This window comes from Epinephelus fuscoguttatus, linkage group LG19 (assembly GCF_011397635.1).
Source record: "Epinephelus fuscoguttatus linkage group LG19, E.fuscoguttatus.final_Chr_v1".
Taxonomy (NCBI): Eukaryota; Metazoa; Chordata; class Actinopteri; order Perciformes; family Serranidae; genus Epinephelus; species Epinephelus fuscoguttatus.
Window position 1 is genome coordinate 16,869,764 of NC_064770.1, and position 18,136 is coordinate 16,887,899.

Genomic DNA, 18,136 nt, shown 5'->3' on the forward strand with positions numbered 1-18,136 from the left:
AAGGAGAAGTAACACCCAGAGATATATTTGGCATAGAAATGCAACAACAGCTTTCAGTATGAATGGGAAGAACTGAAAAGACCACCATGTCTAAGACATGTCAAAAGAGATTTCTTCAGAGAGTATCTGTTCTTTTTTCCCCTGCATGGCTGAGAGGGAAACGCACAGCAACCCTGTTTCGAAATCTTGAGTCATTCTACTAGTGCATGTGAGAATTTTATTTCAAGGCTAAATAACCTAGTTGGAGCTTTCTAAGAATAGGAAAAGGGAATTGAGAATACGGTGCTGCATGACTGAGCTTGTGCCTGACAATGTTTACTCAAATTTAAAATTTCTCAGCCAGCTGAAAAAAATAAATCTGTGTACGGAAAGTGAATGAGTAATGTTCTACTCTCTGGACAGCTACTATAAATGTGCTGCCGAACAAGACAATGAAACCCAAATGTATGAATGTGTGTAAGCTTACTGCAGCTGTCATTATATATGCTCTTAGTCAGCTTGCCTTGTTACAACACGCTACAAACATTGACTTCCATATTGGTGGTTTATGTGATATGAAAACCATAAATGTCTCTCTGCAGTAATTTTGCATTGTAAATATTATATGCCAACACACCATCTGGTCATGCATCTGGTCCTGCTAGACATGCCAGTGTTATACATGATAGCGTTCACAGCCTCCTTCGATGGAAACTGGTTCTACCTCCTTCTTATTTTCCTCCACAATCCTCCCTCTACACATCCCCTCCTCCTTTCTCTCTACCTCAACCTTTTCTTTTAGAGTGATCCAGACTTTTTCAACAGCACTCAATTACTGTCGAGAACTCTACACTGTTATAAGGGCACGGCGGAAGAGAGGAACAGGTAGGGAACAGGATGATCTTACACGGAACAGAAGTGAATGGAGTGGAAACGAGACACGACGGCAGCCTGACAACAAACCTTAGGCTACAAACCGCATTAAACTCAATGCAGCCCTGCACGCACGCACGCACGCATACACACACACACACACACACACACACACACACACACACACACCACACACAGGGATGCTCTGTTTTAAGGTCAAGTGATGGTATATGGATTTTTATGTTTGGAAGAGCACATCTCACCCAACTCTATATGACACTTCAATGTCGTCTTACTTAGTCTGCAAACCTCCTAACCTTGTGGGAAACAGGCTTTTTTTTTAGCTTCTCCTCAATACAAACATCAACTTAAAAACTGATTTGCAGTTCACCCACTGAATGTTTTGGCAAAAAATGCAAAGGAAAAAGAGTAGAACCAGTTACATACTGCACTGTAATGAAACAATGTGGAAGCTTCTTGGTCAGTTATATGAAAATGTATCTGTCAACAACTAAAAAAAAAGATGTTAAATCATGTCCTAAGAAGTTCGCATTTTACCTATAAAACCAGGCAACCAGATTTTCACCCTAAATTTACTGCCCTGACTCATTTTAGAATTAGGATGTTACAAACTATAGTTAGCCTCTTTTGAAATTCTTATCCAATATTATTATTTAAGACTGCTGTCATATAAAATTCATCTTTGATGCAGATCAGACAGACAGACAGAGCATATTGTCTGCTTCTTCCAGCCATCTGCGGCTCCCTATTTTTCTTTTTTTCTATTTACTTTCCACTCATAGTAGAATTGCTAAGTAATGTGGCCTTTCTCTCACTGGTAAACATTGTTGAGGATGCGGTTGCCTCATCCGAATCAACTGTGTAAAACTATAATTTGTCAAAAACAACAAGAGGCTCTGTTTTTACATTCAGTATGACTACCCATGTTGTGGCCAGGAGACTGATTCATACAATGTGAGCAGAAAAGTTGCAGGTTTAGAAAGGTAAATTATAGAGTGAGTTAACACAACCTTCAATATTAAAGCTGGGGTCGGCAGTTTAATATGAGCTTCATTGTCAAAAATACCATAATAAACTTTGAGCATATTCTAATTCAAGTGGACTGAGAGAACACGTCTGTACCTCCTTTCTTCTTTGTTTTCAGGGTATAAAAAATCTGGGTCGTGACAGGTGTCTTTGGCCAATCACAGGTAATTTCAGAGAGGTTGTTCCTATTGGCTGTTCTACAAATGCAGATGTGCATGCAGGTCCCTGCGGTGAAAGCATGATTCAATGGTGGAGAGTCCTGCAGGGAAAGTTGCTATTCAAGCATTGGTAACAACTGCCTTAACTGCAAAGGAACTCAGAAAAGGGAGGTGGACTTATCCAAAAAGAGAGCATGACAATAAACGAGACAAAATACGTGTCAGTAAACAGTTGACAAAGTGTTTCGGAGATGGAGAGAAGCCATCTGGTAACCAGAGCTAAAGGCTCAGGGCTGCAGCATCAAGTTAATGTTTATGTCCCCAGCATTAGCAAGAGAGTTTGCCAGATAAGCAAACTGCTGCCGTTACACAGTTTAGACCTGATGCTGCCGCTGTCTCGCTGTGACACCTACTGCTGCGGGATTTGCACTGACCGAATGCAAGCCGCTACAGCCACAAATCAAAGGTCCATCTCATATGCTGCTGCCTGATCTCCTCCAAGTGAAGCAGTCCACAGAACCTGGGGTGGCTAGCTTGCTTATTTTTTTCTCATTTATGGTCTCATAATCAGAGAGAGTGAGAACAGGGCAAGAAAGATTTGAATGAGCTGCGTGAAATTCTACAATGAAATAGGATTAACTAAATCAAAGTCTGGGAAACACTTGGTTTAAAGTGTGGGCATATGTATAAAGTGCATGCATACACCCATGGTTGTCTGGTGGGAGGGGCTTAGGACAGAGAGGACAATTGCTGCTGCTTTTGTAGTCATTTCCCTGTTAAATGATATGACACCCTGATGCACTCGAGAGAAGAGAAAATATATGTCAGCTAAAAATATCAGAGACAGACTTGATGTGTGTGAAAAGACAATGAAGTGTTTGGCTCCTGGGTATTACTTGAGAGACAGGTGTTAAATGGTTAATATCACAATCTTCACGCCTTTACTGCATGTCTTTGATAACTTTTTCCTCCAGCTTTTTTTTGTTTCTCCTTCTAAGGATATCTTTCTCTCGCTCAAAAGCTTGTGTCTGTCTTTCCCTTGAGTTGTCTGTCTTCTTCTCCTTTGGTTTTTATCCCCCGTCACTCATTTGTCCACTCACACCACTCCCAAAGCTCACTTCTGATTCTTGCTGAGCTGCTTTAACATATGTCAACATATCTGCCTCCACCTCGATCTCTACAGTCAGACGCCAAAGCTGCATCAAGGTGCCATGATTGTGCTGTTGCTGTCTGCATGAGGGGATTTGGAGTCTGCATTTTCACCCTCTATCTACAACCTGGCTCTGTCTCCACATAAAAGAAGTTCACAGCTCTCACTTTCAGAAAATGGAGAGAGAAAACAGCTCCCCAAAATCGATCCATCTCTCATATCCGTTTGTGTCCACTTGCTCTTCCCCCACTATCATCATTTCTCTCCATCTTTTCCAACTCTCAGACCAATGTCCTGCCTGGACACACAATCCCCAACCCCCAACACCCCCAGAGTCCCATCTCTTTATAATACCTGGAGTCATCAATGCAGGGAACAGATTGCTTTGCCAAATTGCTGTGAATTGCGTGTCGATGTAAATCAGTTTTCTCAGAAGTTGAGGGAGCACAATAGTGTTCTCTTGAGAGGGGAGATGATGGCTGAGATTGCTGGATTCTCTTTTCTGACAGAAAACAGAAACAGGGGCATAAAAACACGGCAAGAATCGACATGTTCCACATAATTTCTTTTCAGATATACATTTAGTTTTGCATTATTTCATGTCCAAAACCTGCAAATGTTGTCAGCAAAGTTTAAAAAGTGTGTGTATATAATACATTATTATCTGATAACATCACTGATATGCATCATTTAAAAAAAATGAGTGCAGTGCAGTCCTGATCGTAGTCTCATTTAGTGTTTATTTTCAGCGGGCAGGCGAATCCAGGTTGAGAGTCAAGCTTATATTAAAGCTGGTGGGATGAGGTAGTAGGACGGGGCTTTCAGAGGCTTTACTGCAAAATGAAGCGGATGAGGTGTCAACATAAAAGGTGTCAACAACAGTGTTGTGTTGAAAGCAAATAGCTTTGGATCTGTTGCCACTTGGACTGTTTTGGCTGTTTCATTCTACATTTTGAATGGCTGATTTTACGACTGCTGCTGCACCTTGGGGAGCCGATAAATTAAGTAGTAAAGTAACTCATATTGGGGCGTCGGTGGTTTAGTGGTAGAGCAGGCGCCCCGTGTACAGGGCTGTTGCCGCAGCGGCCCGGGTTCGAGTCCGGCCTGTGGCTCTTTGCTGCATGTCATCCCCCCTCTCTCCCCCCTTCACGCTTACCTGTCCTGTCCATTAAAGGCAAAATGCCCAAAAAAAATATTAAAAAAAAAAAAAAAAAGTAACTCATATGATTCACTTTTTGTCTACTGAAAAGCAGCAGCAAGTTAGTATTCTAAGAAGTACAAGCCCCCCCCCCCCAAAAAAACTTCATAGCTGCAACAATTAATTGATAAGTTTATTAGCAGAAAATGAATCAGCAATTATTCTGGCAGTCAATTTGGAACAAAAACCCCTATCATTATTTAATTCCAGCCTCTAAAATCTAAATATTTGCTGCTCAACTCTAATCTATCCATCATTTCAACATTGAAGCAGGACTGTCAAAACTGACCGAAATGTTAGGTTAGGTTAACCCTAACCCTAACCCTAGGTAATGGCTTTTTACAATGATTTAAATACAATTTGCATTTATATGGAGCTTTATCCCTATCTTTATTCAAGAGAGTGGTCTATCAGTTTGAGAGCATTATTTATTGATTTCACGTTCAAAAACCCTGCCCTCGCACTCAAATAGCCTCTGCTTGCGCTTGGATCTACTCTGTTTCTGCTCAAACTGTGTGCTCGCACTCAGATACCATGTTGCTCGCACAGATTTCCTGCTCAAGCTTCGGCTTTTCTCCTCGCGCTCAAACTGTTTCTGTGCGCTCGTGAAATTTCTGCTCTCAGATTTCTGCCATGTGCTTGGATTTTTTTGTGTAACAACCCTGTCAAAATCCCCCAACCAATAGAATGCCAGATTTACTGTTGACCAATGAAATAATCCCTGCCTCCTTGCGGGCGCGCTCGCTTTAGTTTTAGAGCGTCCGTCCAGGCGGGTATTCTTTAACCGGGTTCATCCACACCAGCTCACTATACATACACACACACACACACACACACACACACACACACACACACATACATATATATATATATATATATATGACAATATACAGTACAATGTCACGACCTCGAGTGTGATATTGCTTCAATGCTGAGTAAGGAAATGTTAACAAAAGGCGATGAAATAAATTATTTAAGTACGTTATGTAGCTCCGTGAAAAAAAACCCAGTTCCCCTGGTCTGTTGCCAGGCAACGCAGCACACACACCAGGAACTCACAAGCTACTTTGTATTTACATTGATCTGCAACTGTGTAACTTCGTCCAGCTCGGCTGATGAAACGCTGGCAAACCTGCATGTTGGCACGCCGGATTCAAACACACCTGGAGGTCTGCACTGAAGAGTCCTGGCTTTCCTTTTCCTCGTCCTCTCCTGACGACCACCCATAATTTAATTCAAATGTAATTTTGGGGAAAATATCCATCTTCTTGGTGTAACACTTGTCAATGTAGCAAGTGTGACAGCTGGTTAATTAACGGTTGTATTTATATTTATAACACCTGTGAGCGAAGTGATTTTACTGTTACATGTCCCAGTGATGTTATACTCAGTATAACATCACTATACTCAGTATAACATCACTCATGGAATGCCTCGTCCAATCAAATTACTCTAAAGCGAGCGCGCCCACAAGGAGGCAGGGATCATTTCATTGGTCAACAGTAAATCTGGCATTCTATTGGTTGGGGGATTTTTGACAGGATTGTTACACAAAAAAATCCAAGTGCAGGGCAGAAATCTGAGAGCAGAAATTCCGCGAGCGCACAGAAACAGTTTGAGCGCGAGGAGAAAAGCCGAAGCTCGAGCAGGAAATCTGTGCAAGCAACATGGTATCTGAGTGCGAGCACACAGTTTTGAGCAGAAACAGAGTAGATCCAAGTGCAAGCAGAGGCTATCTGAGTGCGAGGGCAGGGTTTTTGAACGTGAAATCAATAAATGATGCTCTCAAACTGATAGACCACTCTCTTGAAAAAAGACAGGGATAAAGCTCCATACATTTAGTCCTATTGATTTTTTTGATTGATTTTCAAAATTGAAATTTTTTTTCACAATTCGATTATAATCAGATTTAAAATATTCATTGACAGCCCTAGTTTGAAGCTTCACTTTTTATACCAACATACCCACAAAGGTTTCGAAACCACCTGAAAGTCCTGCAGAGTTAATATCGTTGGTTGTATAACAGATTTATGTGATAGACATGGCTCTAAATTCTATTTCATATCACTGTTGTTTGAGGTTGAAGTACTTGCGGATTGGTAATGGATGAGGGGTAAATTGCTAAGTGTTCCCCATGGGTCAGGGCATATGGCTATTAATATTCAGTGACATTTCCAACCTGTCCAAATGATATTGTAAGCAGGGATTCAGGGAAGACCACACTGCAGATAAGCCCTGGGCTCTTCCCTCACACACAAACACACACACTTAAACGCAAAAACACATCAATACGCTCCTTAACTTGCTCTGATAGCACACATCCCTGCCTGCATCTGTGTGGTGTAATGCCACAACAAAGTGATTCGTATTACAACGCATACCAGCAAACAAATGTGCTCACGTCTTTAAATTCTGTAAATGTGATAAACACTTTCAATATGTCTTGATGCTGGCCTTCTCTGGTATATTCAGCCCATATTTCCTCTCTGCAACCTGTGGATAAAACACACTCAGAAGCTCTGCCATGACTCAAGCCTCTGTGCTAATGTCAAAGTATTATTTCAGTAATGCCTCAGCGGCACGTCTGAAATGTCTTCTTAATGTCTCTCAGTCAGTCTGAGTAATACTTCGGCTAGGTCACATGGCTTCTAGCCATTAATGCCAGCTGCCTGAGGTATCATAAATCCCGAGAGAATCGTCTTCTGCAGATTAAATGGAGCTGGAGAAGTTTAAGCTGTCGCCACCCCTGACACCTCTGCCACTGCAACCCTACACACACCACAAACACACACGCACACAGCCTCAAGAGCTAAGAGATGCCAAGTGAGCTGGGTGTTGCAGAAGCCAGAGGACCAAGGAGATAGGCTGGTGATGCCCAAGGAGTGTGACGTAATCTCACAGCACAGACACACACACACACACACACACACACACACAGACATAATGGACGGGAGAATGACAAACGCACAGGGACACTTAGACACGCAGCACTGACCTTAAAGCTCCAGTAGTTGGGCTGTTGCTGCAGAGTTTATGAAGGGCAAAAGAGGGAAGGGAGGGAAACAGAAAGACAAAAGTTAGATACTCACTTCTCTAATAATGGGTCACTGACATAAAGAAACCACTTTAAAAAATGGTGCATTGAACAGCTTGACTGGAGAGGAGATGCAGGCTTTGACACCAAAAAGCATAATCAGGTGCATTTTCTAAATCGTTTTCTTGTAATGTGTTCCTTTTCTGACAGCTGATATATGAAACTCATTAATATTGTTGACAGCTTCATCTAATCTAAAGCACAATCATTGAGTTTGATTGGTGTTAATGCAGGGGGTGGCTGTGTTTTTGCAGGCGTCGGGTTACAGCGCACCTGAAAACAAGATTGCACTGTTGGCTATAACTGGTGAAGGGGAGGAAATGAAAAGAGTGAAATCGAATCAAACAGCAGCCCACTCTGTTGTTCCGAAGTTGGCCTCTCTCCCAGACTTCTCCACCACAGGCAAGCCACCGCTCTGTCTCCTCCTCACTCTCTGCTGTCTCTTTCGCTCTCGATCCACATCTTAACATCGCCACCTCACCTGCTCATTTTTACCAGCCCATGCTGAATCTCTCATGTGTCTGTTCCCCCTTCCTGCTGCTCTGCCATGTACAAAAAGGTGCCCGCATGTTGGCCAAGGCCCCGGGAAGTGAGCCTTCCATTAAAACATAATTACCCCTACAGTCAAAACCAGGCCAAGCCACTGATGGCCCAGAAATACCTCAAAATGACATGGAAAATTAAAAAAAGATTGGGCAGAGTTCATGAATTTTAATTCTAATCCAAACTCTTATTCTAGTTCTTATTCTTATCTGCAGGCAATTTTCAGTCCATTCAGCCTCCCTTCTGCAGGAACCACATTACTCTCCTGGCGCAGGGATGAAAAAAGTGACAGGCAAGTTTTGATTTATGATAGTTGGTGGTTTTTCATCATCAGCCTTCCATTTTAATACTGTCGCAACAAAAGCCTAGATTATTTTAGTAAACACAAGCATCAGAGGGAGCGTTTTCAACTGATTATTACCCTATTGTAATCTAATCTTTCACTTAATGTTCTCTCATTTAGCCCTGACGCCATTCTTTGACGGTCTCTTTCTCTTTATGCTCTTCTCTTGCTCTCTATTTCTTTCTCTCTTTTCTCAGTGTACTGTGGTGTGAGTTCTTGCCTGTTTTTTATATAATATTAAGTGTTATAATCACACTAATCCAAAGGAAGTAACATTTCCTCGCCAAGAAGACAGAGTCATGATTAACATCTGGTCTAACACAGTGAAACTATTTACAGATTTTGTAAAGGCTAGAGCTGTGTCCCAATTCCAAAGTACACATTAGATTTCATTGGAATTGTACCTCATCTGATGTCATGCATGCATACAAATATTTGGCAGTTAGTATGCAAGAAATGAAAGCATTTTCCAGGCTGATGATGAAAAACCACCAACTATCATAAATCAAAACTTGCCTGTCACTTTTTGTCCCAAAAAGGAGATGATAAAACGTGCAGACCAATTTCAATCAAACTTTGATACTTCATTCCAACATTAAGTTAAGCACTAACTGTATGCGGTTAGAGAAAACCTGACTCACAACATGATCATTTTTTTATCAATTACTCACCATGTGTTACCTTGAAATTGTGAAGAAAACTGAGTTATTTGTGGTAAAATGGGCCTGCATTTAAAAACAGCAAAACCACATCAAAGCATCCATTTACAAAGTCTCACACAACTCATGCAGTATAATCCTAACATATGCATATGCGCTTAAAAAGTTAGTTACAAGGGGCGTCGGTGGCTTAGCGGGTAGAGCAGGCACCCCAAGTACAAGGCCGTTGCCACAGCAGCCTGGGTTTGACTCCAGCCTGTGGCATCTGCTGCATGTCATTCTCTCTCTATCCCCCCTTCACACTTAGCTGTCCTATCAATTGAAGGCAAACATGCCCAAAAAATTTCTTAAAAAAAAAAAAAAAAAAGTTAGTTACAAGTAACACAGCCTGAGCATGCCTGTGTTTGTGTATGAGCTGCATGTGTATTGATGAGAGTTCAAAGGCGCACGTATGCCCAGCCTGCTTCTCAGTTGTACATTAGACTGTTTGTACTGACATGTTTCAAAACATGATGTTTTAGCCAAAATGCATGTGATAAAAGACTTGGATTATAGTGCATGAGTTGTGTGAGAGTTTGTTAACAAATGTTTTGATATAGTTTTGCTGTGGTTAAATGCAGACCCTGATTACTACAATTAATGAAGAGCGTTTGCATTATTGGATTCTCTATTCACCCTAGGGATGTGTGAAAAACAGTTTTCTTCACAAATTCATTAAGACACTTTGTGAGTAACTGATATACAAATGATCATTTTGTGGGTGAAGTATTCTTTTTCTTACCGGAAATAACAATACTTGGCGCTATTAAGTGTCAATAAAACTGTGCCTTTGGAATGACACTGCCAATTAAACTTTACAAACAGACCGTTTGACCGATCAGATCATTTTTTTCCAAGTATGCAGTAGGTTGTATTTTTTTAATCACTTTCAGACGTGTTCCTGGAGCTGTTTCACCTCCATCTACAACTGAGAAGCTCCTCCTTTCTACTTTATACACTGAATCTTGGGAGAATAGAGAACACTTCATCAACAGGACACACAAAAATCAAGGTTTTTAGTATAGATACAGCTTTCAGTTTACTTTCTTTTGCATTGTGGAACACACTACTTCCTGACTGAGCACTGAAGCTGCTGCCCTGCTAATGTGCAGCTGCTCACTGTGTCTTTGCATAAATGTAACATAAAGGCAAAAGCACACCTTAAAAATTAAGCTGATCTTGCTTCTGCCACTTTTCCAGTGTGAACACACTACGTACTCAAAACCTGGCCAGAATTAACAGCAGCAATATTAGTAGAGCAATAGTATGGAACTGGGAAACAGCATAGTTGTGGCATAATCACACAGTGGGTTGGACACAATACCAGCAACATAATGCAACCCATTACAACTCTACAAACTTGGATATAAAAATAGAGTTGAATTAACACTTACTTGAAATTGAAAATTAAACATTATAACCTTTATTCTGAAAGCAGCTATTCAAAGCCATTTTCTTGTATATTATTCTGTTCACCCAATAATGTTGCTGTGCCATTTACAATTTTAAATGTTAAAAAACAGTGCATATATCTGCCTAGACTTGCTGGCAATGAGACATGTGGGACACACTCAAAATGATATGGAGTATAATCTCCACCCACCCTTCTTTTTCCCCATAGCATATAAATTTCTACTAACATATGTCAAAGCTATTATTATTAAAGACAAGTCTTTGATGTGAAGCTGAGGAGAATTTCTGTCTCTTAGCTAGTTGTTCAGTTTTTTTTAATCAAGTATAGTCCCTGTCCAGGGTTTAAGAATAAAATTCTCTATTATGGGCTTATATGATAATAATAATAATTATAAAAGCCTATATGATCTAAAAAATGCATTATCACATATTTTAAAACAAGGTTGTTCATGTTTTTGACGGGACAGTGAGAGATCTGAATACACCTGATCTAAAGTGGTCAGAAAGCTAATCTCAGTAAGACTCAGGGGCGAGAGGTCATGGGTAAAGTGGGTCACTTTCGGGGATAAGATAATACATGAGGTGAGGTTGGACTTGTGTTGGCCTTGACTACCTGATCATGTGTCAGTCATTTATTCTGCACAGCCCATCAGTCAAGCTTCGTCCTTGACAATCTGTCTGAAGTGACAGCTGCTCAGGGGCACCGTTGGTGCGTCATAAATAATTGCTGTTCACTTGTTCAGACAACGTTAATGATTTTATTTTCCCACAAAGCTAAATGACTCTGAGGGCTGGCTTTAATGGTGCAGAAGTGATTTGTGGTCTTGTGTTGTCTGTCTCTGCCAGTGTTTCTGTGTTTGTTGCTTTAATGAGGCTTACTCACACTTCTCAGGTAAAGTAAACATTCATTCGTCACAGACTCGTGTTGGTTTAACCGTTGCTCCGCAGACAGTTGCAGATTTTCTGAACTCGGACTTTGAGTTGCAAATACTGCAATGAGAGGCTGTGAGAGTAAATTCAAGAGGGCCTATTTAAATACATGTTAATTCCTCTTAACATTTCTCCATCCTGGCAGGTATCACTGTGATCAATTCTTTACTTTTGTGCAGAAATTACATTCAAGCTGTTGTTTTATACTGTCAGTCACTATCACACTAACTCATTCAGCCACAGTCCCCGATGACAGACAGAAGCCTTGACTGAGGCTCTACTACTTAGCTCAAATGTACATTAGGAATGTGCACAATTATTTGACTGATAGCTAGTCGGCACCAGAAATACTACTCAATTAAACTTATTTATTTAAAAAATGTTCACATTTAAATTACATATTAATACATATTCTGATGACTGATAGGCTGTTTGCTTTGCAATTATGTTCAGCTAATAAAAATGTCATTGTAATAATTAGGCATGTTTCCTTATGATTAATTTTCCTAAAAAAAATATTGTTTTCATTAAATGTTATTTGTTAACTTTTACTGAGTGAGTTGCTATCACCTTTTGTAGGATAACATGTAATGTTTATGATGTATGGTGCAAGAGGCCACACATTTCAACAGCATTTAAAATACAATTTGGAGACTAAAAAATGTGTTTCATAATTTAAAACGACTCTTTTAAGATACACAATATTTTCTTACTTTTAGACTTGTCGACTAGTCTAAGTTTAAACTTCCATTTAAATGTCAGAGATATTAAGTCTTTAGGAACATCCCTAGTGTACATTTTTTCACTTTTAAGCTCCTGTTGAATTAAATATGCCTGGAGCTCCAAAGAGATAGAGTTACTGATGTTATGTTTGAGATGCCAGATTAAACCTGTGGCTGAGGGGCTAAATGCAGGTTAAGACACCCCTGTATACATTTACATACAGGCGTGGATGTGCACTCAAGAATTAGCCTCAGAGTTCCAACAGAAGGACGTAGCCTCACAGAGTGTAGCGCTGCATTACCTGACCAGCATGTAAAGCAGGCTGCACTCCCTCCACCCCTCCTCCAACCCCGTCTCTTTCTCATGTCGTCATCCTCTCTGCACCCCCGCCCCCCATCTCAGCCATTCTTACTCTTTCCCCCCTCAATCCTCAATCCTCCTCTGGTCTAGTTTGGTGTCTCAGCGCTAACCGCAGCCTCTCTCGCCTCCTCTGTTTTAAAAACACCTACACTTGTCTGCACAGCACATTAACGCTCACTCAGATGCACAAAAGGCTCTGTGTACAGTTTACAGTATCGTCCACTCAGCCTTCGTCTAGTCTTTGAGCATATGCACACCGTCACCACAACAACCACAATAAACACAACAGGCGTGGAATCTAATCCCAGCTGGCACATCCTTTTCCCCCCCCCCCCCCCCCCCACACACACACACCTCTCTACAACAGCCTCCAGCTTCCAGTTTCAAGCTTCCAGTCCCGTCTCACCTGCAGTGCACCTGTGCCTGTCCACCACTCCAGTCATCCTAGGCAGTCCGTCAGGTGCAGCGAATCCACATCGCGTTTTTGCCCGTCTCTCCCTCCCTCTGCTTCTCTAACCCTCCCTCTCTCTCCCTCGCTCAGTCTACCTCTCTCCCCCCCCCACCCACCCCCTCTCTCTGTCTTGCTCTCCAGTAGCACATGCGGCGGAAACTCTTTATTTAATTCATTACAACACCAGCCGATTAACTCCTTCGCAGATGGGTGGCTGGCTCCTGCTGGTGCTGGCTAATTGAGCAGCGGGCTGCTTGACTGGCTGCTGTGCTCCTCTCCAGCTCCTCCCCCCCCCCACCCTCCTCCCTTGCTGTCCACGCTCTGCACATCCACAAGATGACAAGAAATCCTGGGCTCTGCTGCTTCCTCCCCCGTGCAGTGAAAATGCCCTGTCACTTTAGGATCTGTCCACTCTCCCGGCTGCTGCTCAAAATTTTTTTTTAAACTGTCTGCCTCGTTATTCCTCTCTCCCCTCTGTCGTCATCATTGTACCATTCCTGCTTCTCTACACAACCTGACCTTTGCAATGCGATATCCCTACTTGCCATTTATGGGAGAGGTTGCCACGGAAACTATGGACTCCACCTGCCTTCCACCCGCCCTTCCTCGCTTGCTCACTCTCTCTCTCTCTCTCTCTCTCTCTCTCTTTCTCTCTCTCTCTCTCTCTCCCCCTTTCATTCCCTCCCCTCTCCCCTGATGTGCTTTTCTGTCATGTCATTACAGTGAATTTACCCTTTTTTTAAATACACACACAGCAATGGTGCTCACACAAAGAGAGAGTGTGTTTGTGCACAGTACAGTACGTGCATGTGTGTGTAAGTGAGATAGTGCGAGAGAAAGCTGTTGGGGCTGTGTAGTATATAAACTACATTGGGAGGGGGAAAAGAGTTGATAAAAAAGAGCAAAGGGAAAACATTATCCTCAAGTGCTGAGACTGCATTAACATTTAAGCATTCAATATATTTATGTGTGAGACTTCCTGTCTTCCTTCACACCTCAATGGTGCCCCTCTGTGTAAAGTTCGACAGGTTCTGGCAGCAGAGAAACAAAGAAAAGCGTGGCTGTGACAGTTTAATGAGGACCTCTTAAAACACAGATACAAAGACCACCTGACAGCTTTCCCTCACATGCATTCTGTCCCTTAATTATTTTAATGAGGACAATGTGAAGCACAATGTGAGGCATTGTGCGGCTTTCAATCTGGATGTTATCTGAAAAGAGACTTTATGTTGTGTGTGTGTGTGTGTGTGTGTGTGTGTGTGAGTGTCTTTCTGTGTCTTTCTGTGTCTACGTGTGACATCACTTTTCTGTCTCCAAAATGACAGTATTTTCCAGTTTGATTGCCAGAAGAAAAAAATACAGAGCATCTAATTAAGTTTCTTTAAATGGAACTAAAGTGATATGAAAAAAACAGATGCATGAAATGTAATAATTAATAAATCAATTAAACATTAATTTGACATTTGGGACAATATGTCAGATTCAATTCTTTTTTGAGGATAAAAAGCGTGATTTGAATACCTGTTCTCGTGCAGACCGCTCTGACGTACCCCTCATGCTGGCGTGGGAGGGTGAGGGCGACGGTGGGTTGTGGTGCGGGCTGTGGTGCGGATGCTGCAACTGCTGCTGCTGCTGCTGGTACTTGCTCTTCAGGTGATCCATGAAGGCGTCCCTCTTGCGCTCCATGTCAGCCTTGTGCAGGTTGGTCAGGGCTTCCAGGCTCTGGGCCGCACTGACGGTGTGGCGGTGCTCCGATGTGTGCACCAGGCCCACATTGGAGAAGCGCCGTGCGCTGTTCCCCAGCGTCCGGTACTCTCGTGGATACTCCAAGTCATCTGTGGAGATCATGTGACTGCCACCACGCTCGGGATCTGAGGGGACGATGCCAGGATAAAGGAGAAGGAAGAAAAGAAGGAAGGGGTGGAAAGTGTGCAAGAAAGAGGTGAATCACCACTCACACCAGCATGCAGAAAGATTTCAGGGTGGAGACATACATACATACAGTGCAGGCACACACAGGTGGAAACAAATGGAGCAGAGGGAATGGTAGTGGAAAAAATAAGGCAGAGTGAGGACAGGAGAGAGAGGAAGAGAGGGAGAGAGAGAAAGAAATGGGATGTGATGTTAGACTATTTGCCACCAGGATGGAGCAGTTCCCTGCAGAATTATTGATCTCAAGTTCTGAAGGGAAGAAAAATGAGAAAAGTAAAATGCTTCTGTGATAGATCAAAGGAAGAGGCTCAAACTGAATTTGTTTTGCTGGATATTCCATTGTGATATGCCTGCTTGTCATTATAAGTGGCTTTCATTGTTTTCGCAGGAAACAGAGCAAAACAAAATACTGAAAATTGAGGTGATTGAAAGTCAATTGGGAAGGCAAAGGAACACTTCTTTTATTATGTCCTTGTTCTTTTTCACCAACTTTTGTCCGTCTAACTGAGCTTTCCCCTCAATCCCTTGACACCTTCTGCCACTTTCTCTACATACTCTCACTGCTTCTTGTCTGGAGGTTACTGATTCTGCTGTCCATTTTTAAGGAGGCGCATCACTCTGACAGCCCTTGGCCTTTTATCAGTGCTCTAACTGACAGACAACACAGCCTGAGGTGGAAGGCACACGGGAAGGAGAGGGAGACAGCCGGGAGGAGACGGTATGGTTACACAAAAAAAATATGTGACTGGAAAAACGAATGAACTTAAAGTTTGATAAAAGAGCAGGGAGCCATTCGCCCGGTGAGTTACCTTGCTTAGGAAAACAGGCCCCGGCGTTGGCTAGAAGAGAAACATGCCAAGGGTTAATTTGTGTGTTTGTGCACAGATGTGCGAGCAAACACACCACGACACAGTCACATGACCATCAGAAAAGAGCTATCGTGAAGTGATAGCACTTTGTCTGAATTACAATTAGTTAATGCATTATATATGCATTATAATGTATTCATAAGGGTTAAAATATGGGGAAATGGTTTGAATTCTAATAGTGTCTTACAATAACCTACAGAATGGTTAATGAATACTGTATATCATGCATTTTTACACAGAAACAGTTCATGGTTTGTTTCTAAAAATCACAAGACATTTTTTCATATTTGATTAAATAGCAAATTAACTAAGTATAAACTCCTGACTTCAAGGCAGGTAGAAGAACCAATTAAATCAAGAGATGAACGATAAAATAAAAAACACAGGTGAAACTAAAAGTATAAAAAGTGCTGAGGCTTAATAGGGCTGAATGAAGTGGACCATATGTACATTAAAGGCTCATCAGCAGCATTAGGAGGAGCTGAGTGAGTAAGCAGCAGAGGAAGGCTCCTCAGGGCAGGAGCAACAAATGGACTGTTAATGAACGCAGAGGAAGCTGGCCAGATGGAGGCCCAATAGAGCTGCAACGTTCTCCAGTGGACAAACCTTAACACAGGGGAAGCCTGTTAAGGCCAGAAGGTCTGCCATCATTCCAACACAGCTGCAATCAAAGTTGCATGCCCGTTGTGAACCCATTTCTCACTCTATTCATCCTCGGAGAGCTATCGCACTCTGAGTATGATCAGCTGTTTCAACACCATGCCCTTACATCCACCACATTATGAAGTGCTGATAAACTGAGCAGGGGTGAGGCGAAATGGACTGACCTCCTGGCTAATAGCATTAGCATTGAGCTGCACACACCAAGGCTACCGGCCGTATTCATCTGGCCCCCTCGCTGCCTCCCGGATCTCTGGTTTACACTTCATTAGGCTGGAGCTTATTGTGCATCAGCTAACAAGGACCTGACTCAAGGGCCCCATTACAATGGCTGGCAAAGCTGGGCCTATGTACTAAGGCTTATTATTGTGACTGAGCATCCAAAACGACAGTGAAAGCTGAGTAGGCTATGCTGCCTCTAGATAAACATAAAGCTGAGAAGGGAATGAAACACTGCATCAAGAAAGCGATATCACTAACATTTATATTTATCAATTGCAAGAAGTCCTTACAGAAGTTAAAATGCTGAACAAGATAATGTCTTGCCAAAAGACAAGATTTGCATTTCTTTGTAGCACTGGTTTGGAGTAAAGCCTAAAAACTTCCACAAACTGCAGTTTGTGGATGTACTCTCTAAAGCTGTATACAAAGACCTCATCTTGAACACAGCGGGAGTAAAAGTTGTGTGGGCAGCAGAGTAAGAATAGAAAATAGGAACAGGTTATTCATCTTTACTTTCGTCATTCGAAGCCAATATATTTTCACATAAGCTGGCAGACAATAACCCTGACAGCCAAAACAATCTGTGCAAGCCCACGCGATGCCGGCATCATTTAAACCTACATAAAAGAGCCTTGATGGGGTGGGTTTCTGGTGACCACTCTATCATAAGAAAGCAACGTCTGTCAGCAAGTCTCGGTCTGCAGTGGGCCAAATTGCAACTAAAAAAACTAAGAACCTCCAGGAAAAGATGCAGCATGTTGGTCAACGAAATAATGCTGGACCTGAATGACAACGGGAGCCTGCAATCAGAACTGATAACATCTGTGAGCCCAGCCAATGAGACCTGGACTGCACTGCCAAGATAGAGAGCACAGTCAAGAGCATTTACCTGCCAAAATAAAAAAAAAAGCCCACTGTGGTGGGCCTTGAGAGATAAGACAAGACAAACAGACGAGGAGAAATTACCTGTGTGGAGAAAAAGATACTGCAAGCAAGGCAAACAGCTAACAAAAAAACAACCTCTAACGACCAGTACAGCTGGATTAAGCAGTCTAACTCCATTGGTGTTTCTTTGGGTTTATGCAAAGTAGATTAAGCCTAAAACTTCCTTTCATCAGGGGAGGTTGGCTCACAGATTGAACAATAAAAAAGATGACGAATTAATTTTTGTATCTATTGTTTCATGTACTGTAATTGCCAGCCATTTTTCTCACATTTATTAAGATCTGTCCTGTATTTCGCTGAGCCACATTCTCAACTTTTCACTTTTTGAGTCACCAGGCTCCACCGCCTTCTGTGGGTTATTTATATATGTAAGGAAATTCAGACCGTGACATGAGGCATTTGCCAACCCACCCACAACAACTATCATCACATATACATAATTATAGTCTGTATCATCACAGCCAAATCCTGGACCACATACCTCCAAAGGTAAAGGTATTTTTTTTCTTTGCAGTCACCTGCTGAACTTCAACTCAGGAAGAGAAGTT

The 18,136-nt window shown here is 42.1% G+C and overlaps 1 protein-coding gene across 3 annotated transcripts in view; it reads right to left on the bottom strand.

Annotated features, from left to right (window-relative positions):
- The window catches only part of LOC125879231 (SRC kinase signaling inhibitor 1-like), a 136,852-nt gene that overhangs the window by 42,073 nt on the left and 76,643 nt on the right, over nucleotides 1-18,136 (bottom strand). For all 3 annotated transcript variants that reach the window (XM_049560968.1, XM_049560967.1, XM_049560966.1), the window contains exons 2-3: nucleotides 14,482-14,831; nucleotides 7,401-7,427 (exon numbers count right to left, since the gene is read on the bottom strand). In XM_049560968.1, coding sequence (XP_049416925.1) covers nucleotides 7,401-7,427; nucleotides 14,482-14,831 — 377 coding nt within the window. The remainder of the gene's footprint in view (nucleotides 1-7,400; nucleotides 7,428-14,481; nucleotides 14,832-18,136) is intronic.